Source organism: Pelodiscus sinensis, chromosome 1 (assembly GCF_052426305.1).
Source record: "Pelodiscus sinensis isolate ZL-2025 chromosome 1, ASM5242630v1, whole genome shotgun sequence".
Classification (NCBI taxonomy): Eukaryota; Metazoa; Chordata; order Testudines; family Trionychidae; genus Pelodiscus; species Pelodiscus sinensis.
Genome location: NC_143052.1, coordinates 322,544,660 through 322,564,046, shown reverse-complemented (window position 1 = coordinate 322,564,046; position 19,387 = coordinate 322,544,660). Strand labels below are relative to the sequence as shown.

At 43.8% G+C, this 19,387-nt stretch overlaps 2 protein-coding genes across 4 annotated transcripts in view; one reads left to right on the top strand and one right to left on the bottom strand.

Annotated features, from left to right (window-relative positions):
* MTMR2 (myotubularin related protein 2) overlaps nucleotides 1–4,150 on the top strand; it is an 87,396-nt gene extending 83,246 nt beyond the window's left edge. For all 3 annotated transcript variants that reach the window (XM_089775728.1, XM_089775727.1, XM_089775729.1), the window contains 2 exons: nucleotides 1,518–1,694; nucleotides 2,705–4,150. In XM_089775728.1, the coding sequence (XP_089631854.1) occupies nucleotides 1,518–1,694; nucleotides 2,705–2,866 (339 nt within the window). In that variant the 3' untranslated portion in view covers nucleotides 2,867–4,150. The remainder of the gene's footprint in view (nucleotides 1–1,517; nucleotides 1,695–2,704) is intronic.
* A 1,086-nt stretch (nucleotides 4,151–5,236) lies between these two features.
* Nucleotides 5,237–19,387, bottom strand: part of CEP57 (centrosomal protein 57) — a 37,429-nt gene continuing 23,278 nt past the window's right edge. Inside the window, exons 7-11 of the mRNA XM_089775730.1 lie at nucleotides 16,719–16,823; nucleotides 16,264–16,344; nucleotides 15,575–15,819; nucleotides 14,241–14,385; nucleotides 5,237–6,482 (exon numbers count right to left, since the gene is read on the bottom strand). Of these exons, the coding sequence (XP_089631856.1) occupies nucleotides 6,246–6,482; nucleotides 14,241–14,385; nucleotides 15,575–15,819; nucleotides 16,264–16,344; nucleotides 16,719–16,823 (813 nt within the window). The 3' untranslated portion in view covers nucleotides 5,237–6,245. The remainder of the gene's footprint in view (nucleotides 6,483–14,240; nucleotides 14,386–15,574; nucleotides 15,820–16,263; nucleotides 16,345–16,718; nucleotides 16,824–19,387) is intronic.

The following is a 19,387-nucleotide window of genomic DNA, read 5'->3' as shown; positions in this document are numbered from 1 at the left end:
CTGGGTTGCAGAGGTGCGGGAGGGTGGGAGATGGGAAGCCAGGTGTGCAGCTAAGCTGGGCTGCGGGGGATTAGGGAGGTCAGGAGTTGGCACATGGCTTAGCTGGGCTTTGTAGAGGTGGGGTGGGGGGGGGCAGGAAGCCCAGTGCACAACCCAACTGGGAAGTCATGGGGGAGCCGGTAGAGTGGCAGGGGAGGGGATGGGGCTGGCATCAGGGCAGCCAGAAATGACCTGCCCTGATCAGGTAGAATCCCTTATCCGGGACCAATCAGGTTCTTAAGGGTGCCAAACAAAGGAGGTCCAACCTGTAGCTTAATTTCTGCACTTCATACCTGTGTTCATTTCAGTGTATTCAGACTCTCTAAAGGCTCCTTCAACCATTAACTTCTGTTAACTGCTATAAGCTCTGCAAGACCCCAAGTGCAAGTGGAGGAATGTTGTGTGCAGTTGTATGACTTAACACACTTATCTAAAGCTACATGTACAACTCCAACCTGAGATCAAAAGGGACATGAATGATGTTCAGTCTCAGCTTATTAAAGTTGGAAGCATCATTTAATTACAAAAAGGTTTCATTTACACTAGGAAAATTGGCATCTCTAATTCTAAGCACTCTAACCCTGACTAGACTACTGCTTCAGGCAGTAGCCTAGTCTAGGGTAGGGCATTTAATTGCTGTATTGCATAGACCTGCAGTGAGCTGGATTTGACAGCATCATGCTTAAAATCACTATTAAAATCATATTGCTGGTGAGTTTTGTGTCCCAGTTTTGCCAGGGTACGTGAGGCTTGAATATTTGTCATTCCAAGGCAGCAACATATGTTCTATTCACTATCTCTTTAAGGCCATCAATCTAGAAAAATACTCACGCACATTATGCAGTCCCAAATACAACTAGGAGGCCGGTGGCATTTTAGAGACTAACAGATTAGGACATAAGCTTTTGTGCCCTAATAAGTGACACAGGTCTCGTTGTTTTTGCAGATACAGGCTCACATAGCTACCCCTTTGAGACTTATGTAGTCCCAGTGATTTCAGTATACCTACTCACATACTGAAGCCGTCTTGTTAGATTGAGACCTAAAGCACATGCTTTTTCCTTACAGTTAAATACACTGGGCCCTCCTTTGGGAGCATGTGAAAGATGGGAAGCTTAACCAAAATAATGATTATTTTGGTTAAGCTTTCCTCCTGTCTTTCAAAGAACCCCATCTCCTCTCTGGGTAGCCTTCCCCTTTGTGTGCTAATGGTGATTTCCTTGATTGTGTTGTGGGATGTTGGGAATAAGGGATGTTTGCATGCCAGGGTGTGTAAATGCCTGCCTGTATGTGTTTATATTATAGAAACCACTTCAGAAAAGTATAAAGTGTGGGGTTTTAGCTATGAAAAGGCAGCCAGATTTTTATTAATAGTAAACACATGTATATGCTGGTATAAATACTCCTAAAGCTGTGTAGATAAATACTAGTGTTCATGTGGCTGGGTATGTAAAACAGCTTTTCTTTTTTCCTTAAAGAGCCTTCCAAAAAAGACTGTGTCACTGTGGTCTTACATCAATAGCCAACTTGAAGACTTCACTAATCCCTTGTATGTGTGCTACTCCAACCATGTCTTGTATCCTGTGGCCAGCATGCGCCACCTAGAGCTTTGGGTGGGATATTACATCAGATGGAATCCAAGGATGAAATCACAGGTGATCATTTTATTTCTAAAATACTGTTAAAAATGTCTAAAATCTTGTCTCTGGTGTTGCTAATGAACTGGTCACCTTGGCTCCTGGGAGCCGTACAAAAGGAAGCTGTGCTGTCCACGCCCAGGCTGCCACCACTTCAGTTTAAAAACAAAACTTAATTGCAAGCAACGTACCTGCAACATTTGTAACCCATTGAAGTGGGAGCCTGACTTCAATTTTAAAACGAATCAGCCAGAACGGAGTGTCTGATGTTAGATTTCTGCATCAATGGAGTGGAAGTCACTGGGAGTTGCAGTGCTCAGCACTATGAGAAATCAAATCACTTTTGCAGGAGTAATATTTTCAAAAACACCAAGACCAACCTAATATAGCTGAAGTGGACGTTCTTAACGCGGCTTCTTGCACATAGTAAGGGCAGCAGGGGCTGCTCTCCTGTTAACGCTGGCTACTCTTTTCATCCTGTGGAATACTGGCATCAATGGGAGAGCGCTTTATTGTGTCTGAATCACAATAAAGCGATGTGATGAATCAATAGCAGGTAGCTCAATCACTGCAGATTCAATCTCTGAAGTAGAAGAGACAAGCCCTTAGGCACTTTTGAAATGTTTACAGGCCTAAATAGACGTTGGCGCCTAACTTTAGGCAGACAACAGTATTGAGATGCCAAGAGGATAGGTGATGGAGAGATCTGCAGGTTTCAGTGTTTACAATTCTCACCATGTATTTTGTTAGTTTGTCTCCTTCCCAAATCAGTACTGTAAATAAAATATAGCTGCTGAGGCCAATAAGCATCAGGGTCCTGGGACTAGCAGGTCCCAAAAGCACAAGGGACAGATAAGTGGCAAGTTATGTGGAAGTTAGAACAATTAATTAAAGTGGTTTAGAGATCTGTGGGTGGCAGGAGAGGGTGCATAACTCTTATACCCTACAAATAAAAAAAGGATAAATAGGCAGTAATGACATCTAGTAGTTTAGCAGCCATGGTCTCTGCATGTTCTTTTGTGTTGCAGGAGCCCGTCCACAGTCGATATAAGGAACTTCTTGCCAAACGGGCCGAGCTGCAGAAGAAAGTGGAGGAGCTTCAGAGGGAAATTACCAACCGATCAACCTCATCCTCAGAGAGAGCTGGCTCTCCAGCACAGTGCGTCACTCCTGTACAGACAGTTGTATAACACGGACTTCTGTTAAGTACTTCCTGGACCACCTGATAAGGGCAGTCTTTCTAGTAGGAAACTCTTTGAAATTTAAGTCCTGGTGTCTTGGAGACACCAACAATCTTATTTATTACATTTCTCTCCAGGGTAACTTATTAGTACTGTAGCACTAGTGGAAGCTTAAGCAAAAACAAATGGGCAGACCCCTATGCAATCTCCTTGGTGGCTAAAACTAACTGTATTTGCCACCTGAAAACAAAACCAGGAGCTCTCAGCAACATAGCTGTTGGAAGTCATTTTGCTTTGAATGAGAGACTCTTGCACTGGAAGGAAGTATTCAGTAAGGAAAATATCTACAGAGGAGGAGGAGTTTGAAAATTCTCTACCTTATTGAAAGGAAACAAAGAGACTGAAGTAGGAAATCAATCTACAGAACTCATATCTGACTCAAACAGAACATAGCCATTGAATAATTTGACTTATCAGTGTACATACAGCTGTCAGTTGAATTGTTTTGCCAACATATCACTGAAAGACAAATGGTGATAGGACCTGAATAATAGAATGCTTTTTGCTGTTCAGTTAGATTGGCTCTTCCCCACCACTTTTATACATCCGAGCAAATTAGGCCAAGTTTACTTCTGTTGTGAAAGTCGAACTTAAACTACGAAGTCTGTGTATACCTAATGCTGCAAAGTGATGCCTTATTTACAGGAAGGGCAGTTTCTACCTATGGCAGTGGATGAGCCCACCTCCCTAGTATCCCTTAGCTTGTCCATTCTGGGACAGTTTACATTCACCCCCCTACGCCCCAGGAGTCATAACTTATTTTAATTGATTCAGTACTATGAAGTAAATATTGATTAACGAGGGGATAGGAAACAGATCCCCCACTAGTTTCTGCAGCTATTTTTTTTCTATGCCTCGTATACGAGAGGTGGCAAAATACAGGATATAAAATGTGGCAAGGGCAACACTTGCTGGGATCAGCTCAATTTCATTTTGCTTAGGTAAGTGTAAACAGCTATTTCCATATTGCAGTGTGGGATTATGATGTATTTAAAATTCAAACTGACAGTTTTATTTATGTTAACAGTAAGTGCATTGACCAAAGAAAGCTTCCTGCATGTATTACAATCGCAACGTAAAAGTAGTGGTCAGTTGATGGCATTGTGTAGATGCTAGTGTAATATTTCAGCACTAGTTAAATACTTTACTCTGTAAGAGAAGAGTACAGTGTACTAGGAGCAAAGAATCACTCTCACTGGCATAATGATCAATTAAACTTTATCCAAAAATCAATTTTAATAACGTTCTTGTAGAAATCAGAGTGAAAAGTCAATTTTCTGGTGATTACTTTTGTTGAGCTGAATTTTTTCATGTCGTGTCTTTCTGAATACAGAATGAGGAGGTTGGGGGTGGGGGGAAGGGGAGTGTAGCAAAGGAAACATATTTATCAGGACTTTTTAGCTTTGCCTCTGGATCTCATTTCCTTTTGGAGCTGTGTTTAGATCAGTTTGGTTGATTTTGCGCAGTTAGTACAGTGATATTACCTCTGAGGGACTGCATTCCCAAAGGTAGTGTAGTTTCCTTTGGAAAGCTACTTGTGTTCTACTGTGAGCCTGGCGCCTTTTAATCCTGCAGCTGTGTCAAACCATTAGGTTGAAGCCTTTGCTCTTGTGGATTGTCTAGCATTAAGATGAAGTGTAAACATCACTGCCTTTGTTATGGTAACATGATCCTTAATGGGACTTTCAAAAAAATCAGATTGGTGGAGAAAAATCAATGCAGTTGATGTGTGTGTGGGGGGGGGGGGGGGGGAGCATGCAACTTGCTTTTAAGTTCATGTGAAAGAGAGACAATTGGCCTGGCCTCCTCAGTTTGTCACTAAATAAAATGGGTCTTTTTTAGGTTCTTAGATACTACAGTGCAGTATAAGTCTTTTACCTCTCTACCCTCACTTGAGCAGTTCCACAAGGTATGCATTTGTCTCTTTAAAATAATATTGTTTCCTGAAGATTAATACTGAATGATGAGTGGCTGTGGTTTTTTAGTATGCAAGGGGCTTATGCTGAAAAACCTATCAGAGGTAGGGAAACCAAGGAACAGAATATGAATCACTTGCCTGAGGTTACACAGATACCAATGGCAGAGCATGAAAATTTAACCCAGGTCTAAGTGCCACATTTCCATCTTAACTACTTACCTAGCCTTCCTCCCTACTACTGCCACCGAACGCCTTTGCTCAGGCAGTGTTTGTGGTGACTTAGTACAGCAGGATGTAAGTCTGATTTTCAATTCAAAAAGCAAATTGCATCAGTGTTTCATGAGGAGTAACAAATTACAGCTAGACAGAAGGCTAGTAATGAGAAATTTCAACTTACCTCATTCAGATTTGCAAGATAACTTTATTGATTTCTAATGGCAACTTTATAAACACAGGTAATTTCAGTCTGTCTTCAGTACTCTCCATTACTATGAAATTTTTTACATTATTAATATAATAAATAACATTCACTTAGGTGTGCAAGACAATTAGCACTCCTACCCCTGCCAAAGCAGATCTCCAAGTCAAAGTGAATAATATTTCAAGTTAAAATTAAGCAAGCTGCCAGGATTGAATGACATGATTGAGGCACTTCAATTAAAAAATATCTGCACTCTCTCCCTTCAGCCAAAGTGCGCTAGTAATTGATAGATTTTATCCCAATGTTCCACATCACACTTTAAGTGAAAAGTCATGAAGTGAAGGCATATTTCTCTCTCCAGTTTGAAAAGACATTACTATTAAGTAAGAGTAAATTGGTAAGGAAAACTACTCCAAAAGATTTTGTTCTTTCTGAGTGAGTTGAAGTGTCCCACTGCAATCAGTATTAGCTAATGGAAAGAACCAGACCAGGAACTGAATAGTAAAGTAAAACACTTAAGAGATTCTCCTGCTTTTTCTTATGTTCTCAGAGACTGTGCTAACTGATATGGCTTTAAGCAACACTATGCACAAGAGTTGAATAGTGCGAGTTGTGAAGCCACATGTACTTTAGACAACCCATGTGAGCAACAAAATAAAACATCTTGCAGCAGGCATGGAAGAAGGAGGCGAGAAAGAAAGACTTAAGGTACAGCTCACAAAGGGGGAGATAATGGAAGGTTGATTAGAGACTCAGTAGTTAGATGAATTAAAATCAAAGCTTGCTTTCTCCCACCTGTGTTGTGCCTGGATTAGGACCATAATAAAATCAGACCTACAGATGCAAAATGGGAGGTTACATTTAAAAAGTGCACTTCGTATACAGTAGTCTCTTTCACACAGTAGGAAAGGTATCTCTTTTAGACCTGGAATTTGAGAAGTAAAGTTCAGACTGGTGGAGTTTAAGGAAAATGTCACCCAGGACAAAAATCAATAATCCCAGCTGATGTCATCTTTCTGAAGCGAAGTCTGTATACTTTGCATGTCCCGCAACAATTGAAGATTTTTCCGGCTTTTTTCTCCAGGTTTCACTTTGATGGGACCAGCATCTTTTCCCCTGGTCGTCACAGTGGTTGTTACTTTCACCTCATTAACTCCACTCAGTCTGTCTTGTGTTTCTTCAGCACGAGACTTCCTGGACTTGCATTCTTTTTTTAGCTTCTCTACCTGAAAGGAAAGCCCAAAGAGAAACATTTAAGAGCAGCCTGGCTTCAGCTTACTTGTTTCTGCCATTTTCCCCAATCTTACTATATATTTTAGAAATGTGCAGCTGAGTCAGTTAGTTCAAGAATTTCTCCTAAACTTGGGGTGGGTAAGATGTGGCCTGGTAGGATCTGCCTTGCCGGGCCTCTTAGGCAGACAGCAGCTCACACTGAAAACGGCGGCCTGCTCTCTGCTCTGGATGCTGAGAAATTTTGCTGGGGGCTGGGGCAGTGTGTGAAGCCTCCCTCCCTCTTGTTTTCCACCCCCCCTCCACTGCCCGGAGCAGAACCACATGGCATAGCCTAGAACTGCAGCAGACAGGCAGAGAGCCTGCCTCAGATATCTAGGCGGCTTCCTGCAGGAAAGTGCCTCCCAGCAATAGTCTGCCTCTGGCACCCCCAAATCCTCTCTCCCCCCCAAGCACTACCCCAACTACCTGCCCCCAGCACCACCCAAACTATATACCCACTCTCCCTACATATTCCAAGTCACAACTCCCTCCCTGATTTTGCACCTCCTTTTTCCCTTCTCCAGGTCACAACTCTCTCCCAGACCCTTCACCCCCTCATCGTGTTCCTCTACCAGGCCAGAATCCTCTCTTGCACCCCAAGACCCTGTCCCAGATCACAACCCCCTCCTCCACCTAAAATCCCTCTCAGGATTTTGCAATCTGCATCAACTATCTGATTAGTTGAGAAAGGAACCTCCACCTTTGAAATGTAGGAAGAGCTTGCTGGCTCCTGCTGGCTCTTCCTACATTTCAAAGGCAGAAGTGCCATGGGGAGCATGGGGCCGGTGGGCGACTTAAGCAGTTCCCTGCTGGCCCTGTGCTCCCTGCCTTTGAAATGTAGAAGAGCCCCCCTGGGGCACTTCTACATTTCAAAAGCAAAGCACATGCAGGGAGCACAGGGCTGGGGGAGCAAGAGCCAGTGCTGAGGGGAGCCAGCTTAAAACCAGTTCCCCCTAGCACTGTCTCTGTGTGGGAGAATGCGGGGGGGAGAGCAGAGGCGCAGCAGGGAACTGGCAGGGCTTCCGCCTTTGAAATGTAACAAGACTGAAGTGCCACAGGAGCAGGGGGTGAGCCAGGAACAAGCAATCCCCCGCTGGCCTCGTGCATGCTTTGCTTTTGAAATGTACAAGATCCCCGGGGCAGAGAGGGCTCTTGTACATTTCAAAAGCAGAGAGCACAGGGATGGTGGGCCCCACACTTGGTACATTTCAAAGGCGGAAGCACCACAAGTTCCCCACTGCGCCCCTGCCTCCTGCTCACGGAGACAGTGCTGGGGAAACTGGCTTCACTCCCCCACCCTTCCCCCTCACAGCACTGTCTCCTGCTCTCTCCCTTCTTGCCTCTCTCTGATAGAGGCAGCAAGGAAGGTGGGGGAAGCGACTAGTCAACTATCTGATAAGAATATTCTAGGAAGCTTCCCAATTTTGAGGACATGTGGGTAAAAACTGACCTATAACTCCAACACAGCCACTGCCCAATTTTTTCCAAGATTACTGAAAAATTAAGTTTTCCATGATCTATTACAGATTGTATAAACTGGTCACTGTCCATAGAAAACAGCTACTTGAGGTATCACTTTCAAGAGCACTAAAAAGACTGGAAATATATATGAAGTAGGGATGTTAAAATGCATATAATCAGCTAATAAAGTAGTCAATGGAATTTCCACTGACTACTCAATTAATCAATAAGGGGGGAAACTGCAGGTTCTTACTACATTTAAAAAGCAGAAGTGCAGCATTTGGGACCAGGCATGAGCCAGGAATCAGCTGATTCCTGGCTGGTGCCCAGTCCCAGAAATGTCTCTTCCTCCTCTGCCTCCCCAGATGGTGCTGGAAGAAACTGGCTTTTAAGCCTGCTCTCACTCCCTCCCCCACTCCTCTTGCTGCCTCTCTCTGATAGAAGCAGCAAGAGGAGCAAAAGCAACTAGTCGAGTCAGCTACCTGGCCACCTGATAAGCATATGCATATGCTTATCGGGTAGTCGACTAGTCTCTTACATCCCTAGTATGAAGACCCAACAGCAGCTGCAGAGATATGTAAACAGGATTATATCGGACTCTAATACATTTTATTCTTTCACCAGTGCAGTATTGAGAGTATGCAGTACTCACGCAGCACCATTCATATTGCCATACAATATCAGTACTGCTGCTCCTGCCAGTCTGCTCTGTTTCAGTTTTTTGACAAGAGTAACTAATGCATGCTCCAATGCTTGAGGTTTCAGAGGACATCTGCAGTTTAAGTAAGTCTTCAACACTGTGACATTAGGCAAATGAAGTTTCTATTGCTAGAACACAGTGTCAAAGCTGGAGATGAGGGGATTGAAAACTACACAAAGCTATATGCTTCACAGCAACGTAAACTCGAATAGGCTTGTCATGTTTCATGAGTTTGAGTCGAGTTGTTCATCCATCGTGGTCGATGAAGACCTCAACACCACTAAGTGCTTTGAGACTGGATACAGTGTGTCCGAAGATGATTTATCAGGCCAATTTGGGCACCAAATGTCCTGGAACGTGTCGGGCAGACGTGTAGGCATTGCAATCATTGTGCTGATAGCTTTGGACTTGCGCAGCACGCGCTTGTGTTGTGCTTCAGAGATGCGCCTTGTTTCGAGAACTTGGCATCCCTTGTGGATGAGACTGTGCCAGGCAGGGCAGTTGTGTGCCAGCGATTCCCAAGTGGTTGTATCAATTCTGAATGACTTCAGGGAGGCCTTGAGTGTGTCTTTGTAACTTTTCCTCTGTCCACCACGCGAACGTTTACCAGTAGAGAGTTCCCTAAAAAGGAGCTGCTTAGGTACGTTCGTCCGGCATACGAATGACATGACCTGCCCATCTAGTCTGTGCACTCATCAGCAGAGTGTGGACTGATGGTAAACTTGCTCTAGAGAGAACCTCAGTGTCTGGTATTTTGTCTTGCCATCCGATGCGTAATATTCTGCGAAGACAAGTCATGTGGAAGTGATTAAGCTGTCTTGCGTGCCTCCGATACGCAGTCCATGTTTCACAGGCATACAGGAGAGTGGTGAGTACCACGGCTCTGTAGACCTTCAGTTTTGTTGCTTGGCTGATTCCTCGATGTTCCCATACAGTGGGGCACAGTCTACCAAAAGCAGAACTTGCCTTCGCTATTCTGCATGTGACTTCTATGTCAATGTTAGCTGCATGGGAGAGTGCTGCCGAGGTAAGTAAACTGGTCCACTGCCTGTAGCATCCGCCCTGTGACTGTGATTGTGGGTTTTGTGTACGGTGCATAAGGGACAGGCTGATACATGACTTCGGTCTTTCTGCTGTTGAAGGTGAGTCCAAAGTTGTCACAAGCTGTGCAGAACTTGTCCACACTAACTTGCATCTCTGCTTCAGAGCCAGCATACAAGGCGCAATCGTCGGCAAACAAGAAGTCTCTCAGAACAGTCTCTTTCACTTTGGTGATAGCCTGAAGTCTCTAAGGTTGAAAAGATTCCCATCCACTCTGTACTTAAGGCTGATTCTGGCAATGCTGTCCTGGAAGGCATCATTCAGCATAGCAGTAAACATGATGCTGAACAGTGTAGGTGCGAATACACAGCCCTGTTTGACACCATTGGTGACTGGGAAGGCCTTAGAAGATTCTCCACTGTCTAGCACTCTGGCCATCATGAAACTGGCGTACCATCTGAATAAATTTGGGGGGCAGCCAAACTGACATGATCCTCCACAGACTTTGTCGGCTGACAGTGTCGAAGGCTTTCGTGAGGTCAACAAAGGTTGTGTAAAGTTCACGATTCTGCTCCTGACACTTCTTCTGAAGTTGGCACGCAGCAAAGATCATGTCAATAGTCCCGTGGCCCTTACGAAAGCCACACTATGACTCCGGTAGGAGGCCACACTCCAGATGAGTAACCAAACAATTTAACATCACTCTTGCAAGGATTTCACCTGCGATGGAAAGCAGTGAAATTCCCAGATGATTGTCACATACCTGTCGATTGCCCTTCCTCTTACAGAGGTGTACAATCCTTGAGTTCCTGAGGAATGGATCCTTGCTCCCAAAAAGACTGGAACAACTCGGTGAGCTTCTCTGTGAATACATGACCACTGGCTTTATAGACCTCTGCAGTATAGCGTCTGCCCCTGGATAGCTGGCTAACAGCTTGTGAAACTACCGGTGGATCATCCATGGCGCCGTTGATGTCAACTTGAGGAATCCTCTATCGCCTCGTTGTTGATAAATGACGGTCGGTTGAGGACTTCTTCAAAATGTTCATCCCATCTCTGCTGGACCTGAGCCTTCTCTGTAATCAGAGTTGTACCGTCTGTACTAATAAGGGGATAGCTCCTGAGAGATTGAGGTCCATAGAGAGTGTTAAGGGCTGCATAGAACCGTTTCAGGTCATTCCTGTCAGCATGCCCCTGAATTTCAGCTGCCTGGTCACTTAACCAAGCGTTCTGCATTTTACACAGTTTGTTCTGGACTGTCCTGCGAGCATTTGCAAAGGCGTTCTTCTTGGCAGCTGATGATGGATCGTTCTGATGTGCACGATGAAGGCGGTGCTTTTCAGCAAGTAGACACAATTTCTCCCCATCATTCTCATCAAACCAGTCGGGCTGCTTGCGTGAAGAGGGTTCCAAAATCTTCAATGCAGATGAGTGGATTGCATTCCGGAAAAGTTCCCAGTCGTCCGCAGCGCTGCCTGCAAGGTGCAGGTCAGAAAGCCTGCTTTCTAGATCCCTAGTCAATGCTGAGGCTATACTCAGGTTCTTTAGCCTGGCCACATTAACTCTTTTTATGGGCTTGCTACCTTGTGGCCACCTCTTCATTTTAATTCGGAGATTCATTTTGGAGACAATGAGCCTGTGATCTGTCCAACAATCAGCACCACACATGGCCTTGGTCACTCTGACATCTTGCCTGTCTTTTCTCCGGACAATGACATAGTCGATAAGATGCCAATGCTTAGAGCGGGGGTGCATCCAAGAGGTCTTGTTCCGGGTAGGCAGGCGGCACGTTGTGTTGGTGATAAAGAGGTCATGTGCTGCACAAGTCTTCAGTAGGAGTAGGACATTGCTGTTACATTTGCCCACTCCATGCCAGGCTATTGAGTCGCATCCTACTCTTGCATTGAAGTCACCGAGCAGGATCAGCTTGTTGGTGCTACTCACAGCTGATAGTAAGAAATCCAGTTCTTCACAGAACCTGTTCATCTCATTCGGGTTAGTCATTGTGGGAGTATAGGCACTGATCAGAATGGCTTGGTTTCTATTCTGTAGCGGAAGCTGTAGTGTCATAAGCCGATCATTCATACCCTTGCAAAGACTGGCAAATTGCCGAACAACGTGATTCCTGACGGCAAATCTGACTCCAGCATTGCGATGCTCATCGGTGCCACGACCGCTCCAAAAAAAGTATATCCAACTCCAGTTTCAGTTAGCTGACCTTCATTAGCAAGACGAGTCTCACTGAGGGCTGTAATATCAGTGTTGTATCTTGCAAGCTCTCTGGCAACCAAGGCTATTCTTCTCTCTGGTCTGTCTGTTGTAGGGTTGTCCAAAAGCGTGCGCACATTCCAAGTTCCAATGGTGAGCAATGTCACCATGGCTGTGTCTAGACTGGCAAGTTTTTCCGCAAAATTATCTGCTTTTGCAGAAAAACTTGCCAGCTGTCTACACTGGCCGCTTGAATTTCTGGAAAAGCACTGACGATCTCATGTAAGCACTGATGATCTATGCTGCTCCCGTTCGGGCAAAAGTCTTTTTCCAAAAGACTTTTGCACAAAAGGGCCAGTGTAGACAGCACAGTACTGTTTTCTGCAAAAAAACCCCGATCGCGAAAATGGCGATCGGGGCTTTTTTGCGGAAAACCGCGTCTAGATTGGCCACAGACGCTTTTCCGCAAAAGCATCCTGCCAATCTAGACGCACTTTTCCGAAAATGCTTTTAACGGAAAACTTTTCCGTTAAAAGCATTTTCGGAAAATCATGCCAGTGTAGACGTAGCCCATATGTTTAATCTGTTTATTTGTATTTGTTCGACCGCCATAATGGGATTCCCGCCAGCCGTGGTAAACTGGCCAGGATATAGTGAAGCAGGCAATGTTTAGGGCTCCTTTTCTAGCCCCTCCCCTAAGTCTATGGAGGTGAGCAGTGCGTTCCTAGAAAGGACTGCTCAGTCGCCCAGGTAGACGCCAGATTTCACTGCTGCTTCAGTCAGCGAGAAATAACCATTAAACCTGAGCCGCCTGCGTGCAGGTCCATGACTACAGCTCCCAGTGTGTCCACACCTGCTGTTTCGTCACTCGCCCATCGCCACAGGACTTTGAAGGTTGCGATAATGAGGATGGTAATAATGTGGTGTTGAGACTTGCGCGTGATTTGGATTTAAGTGAGGAAAAGTTGCGCAGTGTCAACCTCACTCTCTCTTCCCAATTCCCATCTGGGTCCAGTAGCAAGACGAAAGTCAAGACGGCTGAAGATGGGACTGGGCGCAGTGGATGACCAGGGCGTCTTCTGTGTCTTGTCCTGCTCTACGCGTTCCACAACACTTGCGGAGACTGCCTTCTTGACCGTTGGACCTTCCATTGGTCTCATCTACTCAATGTTTCATAACATAAGAACAGCCACACGGGGTCAGACCAAAGGTCCATCTAGCCCAGTATCCTGTCTGCCCACCATGGCCAATGCCAGATGCCCCAGAGGGAGTGAACAGAACAGGTAATCATCACATAATGCCTCCCCTGTCATCCATTTCCAGCCTCTGGCAAACAGAAGCTAGGGACACCATTCCTACCCATCCTATTTAATAGCCATTGATGGACCTAACCTCCATGAATTTATCTAATTCTTTTTTAAACCCTGTGAAGACCAGGACTTTTAACAACATCCTCTGGCAAGGAGTTCTCAGGTTGTGCACTGCATGAAGAAAAACGTCCTTTTGTTTGTTTTAAACCTACTATCTATTAATTTCATTTGGTGACTCCTAGTTCTTATGGGAACAAGTAAATAATTTTTCCTTATTCATCCCCCTGTACTCCTGTCAGTCATGATTTTATAGAGCTCTATCATATTCCCCCTTAGTCTTCTCTTTTAAGCTGAAAAGTCCCAGTCTTTTTAATTTCTCTTCATATGGGACCCATTCCAAACCCCATATCATTTTTGAATCATTTTCTGAATCTTTTCCAATGCCATTTTATCCTTTTTTTAAATGAGGCGACCACATCTGTACACAGTATTCAATATGTGGGCGTACCATGATTTCATATAGAGGCAATAAGATACTTTCTAATCCCTTTTTTCATTTCTATTTGGGGGCAAAACAAATGTCAGTAAGATGAAGAAAGACTAGAGAAAGCATTAAGTACCTTTAACTTCTCCCTCAATATTTGTGAAATATAAAGCAAGACCAGAGACATCAGCATATACAAAGCAGAGGAGGACAAAAATTTAGTATAACAATGAAAATAGACCCTGGGCAACCCAAACCATTTCCTGAGTAAACTTTGGGTGACTAAAACAAAAACTAAAAAATTGTTTTCCTTGATGTATGTTAAAGGCTTTTGACAACTTGAAAAAAAAATGTATTTGTGGGATTTCCCCATGTACAAATGTTTCTCTAGCAACTTCAAAAGGCAGATCATGCTTCTTCCAAATTCAGCTATCACAGCATTTCAGACAATGAAAGATTCCTCAAAATAGTCATTTTACAGAAGTGCACCTGTAGGCAACTAACTTACTCGTAGCCGAAGTTTCCGGACTTTATTTATTTGGTCTGCCTTTGCCTCCATTCTTTTCACCAATGCCTCAAGTTCCCGCTCCAGGTCTTCCTTCAGAGCAACAGTTGGTGCTTCGTGGATTAGTTTTGCTAACTGCTGGTGATCACTTACACAGAAAGACAGAAAAAAAGCTTGGGCATGATTTTCTCAACTTTACATTGTTTGTCCACTTGCCTAAGAAAAGACATGTCTAGAGAGCCATGCTATTAGTAACCAGATACACACTCAACATATTTACATAACAGAAATCTAAAGTTCTTGCTGATGAACACTGTCACTGTGGAATGCATACATGGTCCACTGCTGCACTTGGTAATTGATCAAATTAGTTAGATCTAAATCAGGCCTGGGCAAAATATTACCTATGGGCCAAATCGAGCCTGCCAAGACACCAGATCCGGCCCACAGATGCAGCAAGGAACTCCAAGCAGGTCCCCTGCTTGCATCGCCCCACATGCCACTCAGAAAAACAGCTGTTTCTCTTTCAAAACTGAGAGTCCTCAGTTGGGGGGAGAGGGGCTTCAGGCACTGCCCCCACCCCAGCACAATCCCATTGGCAGGTTTCTAGCTAGAAAACAGCCAGCGGAAGCTGCTTCTTTGAATAACAGGCAGCCACAAAGCACCATGCCCCTCCTCTGCAGCTTGTCATTATTCTCACATGCACATGGCCCTGCAGCCTATGCGGGGCAGAGCAGAGCAAGCTGCCTGGGAAAGGTCTCTCCTCCCTCCCCCCCTCCCCCATCAAAAATTATTGTCCACTTCAGTCTAAATATTACTAAATTTAAAATTACATCTGTGGCCTCCTATAAGCACAGTCTTAACACTCAGTTCTGAGGACAAAGTCCTATTTCCCATTCTGCAATTTTCTTAGTGCATTTGCGTCAACTATTTCAGGTCTGTGCTCCTACTATGGATGGAGGTAAGACTAGTGAAGCAGTTTAGATCCTGACAACTAAAGGGCCATTTTTGCAGAAAAAATAGCAAGGTGCCCCCCATATAAAAGGGTAGTCACATTTAATGAGCTCACAGGGTGCACCATTTGGAACTGCTGCTTGTAAATACAAAGAGACATGCAGTTATGGAGTATTTAGTAACAAATCCAAATGTTAAACAACATCACAGGGGATAAAGGCTGCCACAATTGGGTAGAACTAAATACTGATCCACACCTGCGTACAAGTATACATTATCTTTGAATAAGGGGCTGCATAACTCACCCATCCCTTCAGAAAACTCAATACCAAACCAAAAGCATTGGCAGTCTAATGCATTCATAATTTAATCATAGGACTCACAAACTCATCTGCCCAAATTCATCCTGCAAAGTCAGCAGCACTTCAGAAAGTTCCTCCTGGGATGCAGAGGAGCCTGTCGAAAGAGATGGCTTTTTGCCTTTGCTGGCGAGCGACGAGTTACCATTCAGCTTCGGTGATGGAACATCATTGATCACATGACTGTTGCACAGAGCTTTAGAGTGTTGTTTCATTAGATGCAACACATTTTGTACATTGGCTCCAACAGAATGGCTGGGGCTAGTAGACTGAAGGGGAAAAGTAAAGTAGATGTGAACAGATCTCTCAACAACCCAGAGGGCTGTGCCCCATGCTCACCAACCCCCCTCTTTGTGGCCACTTTTGTGGCCAGAGAGCTTGAAAACATGATCATGTCATTCTGTTGCCCAGCAGGAAAAACATCTCACTCACACTCAGAGATATCTGAGTATGAGTGAATCAGTGCTTGACTAGCAGTCCTGAGAACAGGAGAAATTCTGAGCATGCCAGCTAAACTTCAGAGAAGACAGAACAAAGCAATGCAAGAAAGGATGGAGGGAAAATTAAAAGTTAGAGGAAAATAGAATAGTTAAGTAGCTTGACCACTAGGTGTCATGAGAGCACCAAACCAGAGTCCTGTATTCTGAACTGTAAATGTACTGCAAATGTAAAATGCACGCTGTTTATACACATTCAGAATTAACCCTTCTCACCTTTCCAGCTACAAATGGCACATCACCCAGACATAGCCTATAGTGGGGCTGTACATGGGTACGTCTTGCAAGATGGTGTTTCTAAGACAAGAGAAACTATAATTAGAAATGACACTGTCAAACATGAAAAACAACGAATAGTCTAGCAGCACATTAAAGAGTATCAAAACATGTAGATGGTATCATGAGCTTTTGTGGGTAAAACCCACTTCTTCAGATGGGACTTAGAAGTAGGATGTGCCCACGAAAGCTCACGATACTAAACATTTATATTAAGTCTCTACGGTGCTACAGAGCTACTCAAAATAAAAAAAAAAAAAGTTACCGACTAATACTGCTACCCCTCTGAGACTCCAGTAAAAGGGATAGTCAGCTACCTGATCCTTCCCACCTACCCATCCATTTTGCTTCCTTGACCCTTCCTTCCTTATACAATTACAATGACAGCATGCTACCTTTTCTGGCTGCTGGGCTTTCTTCTTTGTTTTCTTTGGCTTTGGAGGAATGGACGGTGTTCCTGCCTGCAACAGTATTCGGTTAGTCTCCAGTCCTGTCTGAAGCTGTGAATGGAGTTAATGGTGGCAATTAGAATGTCTTAGAAAATAACCAAAAGGTAAAAAAAAACCAAAATAACCAAACCCTGACATCTGGGACTTGCCAGCCAACGAGCAATTTTTAGACCGAAAGCTCTTTGCTGCAGTGTCTGTCCATTACCACAGGTTTTTACATGCCTAGTAGAGTGTGTCTATGTGATTGAGGCCTCTAGCTATTGCTGCAGTATTAGTTAGATGTCATTCACTACTCTACATCTAGCCACGGGTTCCAAAACTCCATTGGTTGCTATACCCCCAGAAGTAGTTTATAAACTACTCTGGACTTCTCTGAATAGAGAATGGATGGAACATCAGATCTAGACAATGAATATCTAGATTCTGGCCCAATGAAGAATAAACAGTCACAATGACAGACTGAATCACGATCCACTTTCATGAAAGCAAATGTCAAACAATATTGCAGTCACAGGGTACGTCTAAACTACATGGCTCTGTCGACGGAGCCATGTAGATTTGTTTGTTCAGCAAAGGGAAATGAAGCCGCGATTGAAATAATCACGGTTTCATTTACATTTAAATGGCTTCCCCGCTCTGCCGATCAGCTGTCGGCAGATCGGGGCAGTCTGGATGCTCCCCTGCTGACATGAAAGCCCTTTATCGACCTCCCTGGTAAACCTCATCCTACAAGGCATAACGGGGAAGTCAATAAAGGGCTTTCAGGTCGGCGCGGGAGCGTCCAGACTAGCACGCTGAGCCGACAAACAGCTGATCAGCCATTTAAATTTAAACAAAGCCGTGATTATTTAAATCGTGGCTTTATTTCCCTTTGCCGATCAGCCTAATCTACATGGCTCCATCGATGGAGCCATGTAGTTTAGACACACCCACAGACTTCCTTTACATGGCTGCTGACTTGTAAAAATATTAATCCTACCTATTCAGTTAATGATGCCACATCTCTGTGGACATCACAGTTCCTTCCACTCTCGTTGACTTGTGTTGCATAAATTTCACACTTCAGTGGAAAAAAAGAGGAGTGATCATTATGCAAATGGATCAATGTAAAAGGTTTAATTCTTTTCCTTGAAAGCTCTAAGAAATGGCTCTAGAAATTATTTTCCTTGAAAGCTCTAAGAAATGGCTTTAGAAATTATTTTCAGCCACCCTTCCCTATTTCGCAAGCAAATCTGCAGAGTTAATTGGAGACACACTTGATTCTTAAATCTTTCCACATACATCACTGTTGACATACAGCATTACCTTCCTATTCCTTGAGCACACAATTATTTATTATAGTATCAAAGATGTACATAGCATCTACATTAAGAATGTCATTGGCTTAAGAGGTTTATAACCTCGTGTAGGCAATATTAATTTGATTGGTATATATTACTCCTTTTGACCTCTACTCATTGCTGGTTATTGGAAGGTGTTGACTCGGGTTTTTTTTCCTTGTTCTACTTAGTATATGTCGTTCCGCTCAAGAGATTTTTAAACTTAGAATTTTGGGATTCCCTGTTAACTGTGACTACATCTCCAGAAATTGCCAGTCCTACCAGCTTAACCTGGGCTCAAAGACAGCCCTGAATCCTCCCACACACACCATCACCATTAACAAGATGCAGGCCAAATTATGCGTTGAATTATAAGCGTCAACTGTAAGAGACTTCAAATACAGTAGTATCTATTGTCACTGATGTTTATTTATTACAGCCTCCAAAAACATGTGAAAAGGTAATAATTCAGCCTTACCCTGAGTAAACCTGACCTGTCGAGCACCAAGGGTTAAACGAAAACCTTAGCTCTAACTTGGACACTGAGAAAATGTAAACATGAATTCTGATACAAATATGGAACCTCCAATAATGTCATTTTTACAGTCCCCTATCATGGGGGAGTACTACAGAATATAATTGTCAATAAACCAATAAGTAGACTATAGAAATCACTTTTAAAAAATTTGAATTCAATAGGAAAAAATATTTGTATCCATCCTAGAACAGACTTACAGTTCTCTGCAAAATGACCCAGGATGGGTCTAAAGACCTCAAGGAAAGCATTTTCTATTAACTTTTTCAGAGAAGAACAAAACCACCTCAGTTGACTCCTGTCCTGTGGTCTCTACCAAACGCTGGTGTTTTGGGACTTACACTTCAGTAACCATGGGAATGGCAGGCTGTTAAAGCATGCTGGGTATAGAAAGGCCTGTTTTTCTTAGTCTAGGGAGAAGAGGGTAGGATGTGTTGCAAATATCTGCCACTGTGGGGTATCAGTCCTAATCTTTCCAAGGGGAAAAGGCTTGAGGAAGAAGCATGTAAAAGCACGTGAAGACGGCTTGGAATGGAACTGGACAACAGACCATCTGGAAGCCTCAAATGAAGAAACATTCCACCCCGCTTAATGAGAGGGGACTATATAGCCCAGGGAGTTTGATAGCTGGAACTGAAAGCCATCCCATAAACTTGGTGTACTGGCCAGATCTGATTATGATAATTTGCAGCCTCATCATCCTCGCTGGAATCTGTCTGAAGGAACATCATGCTTTTTGAATGTGGTAAATTATATTTTAC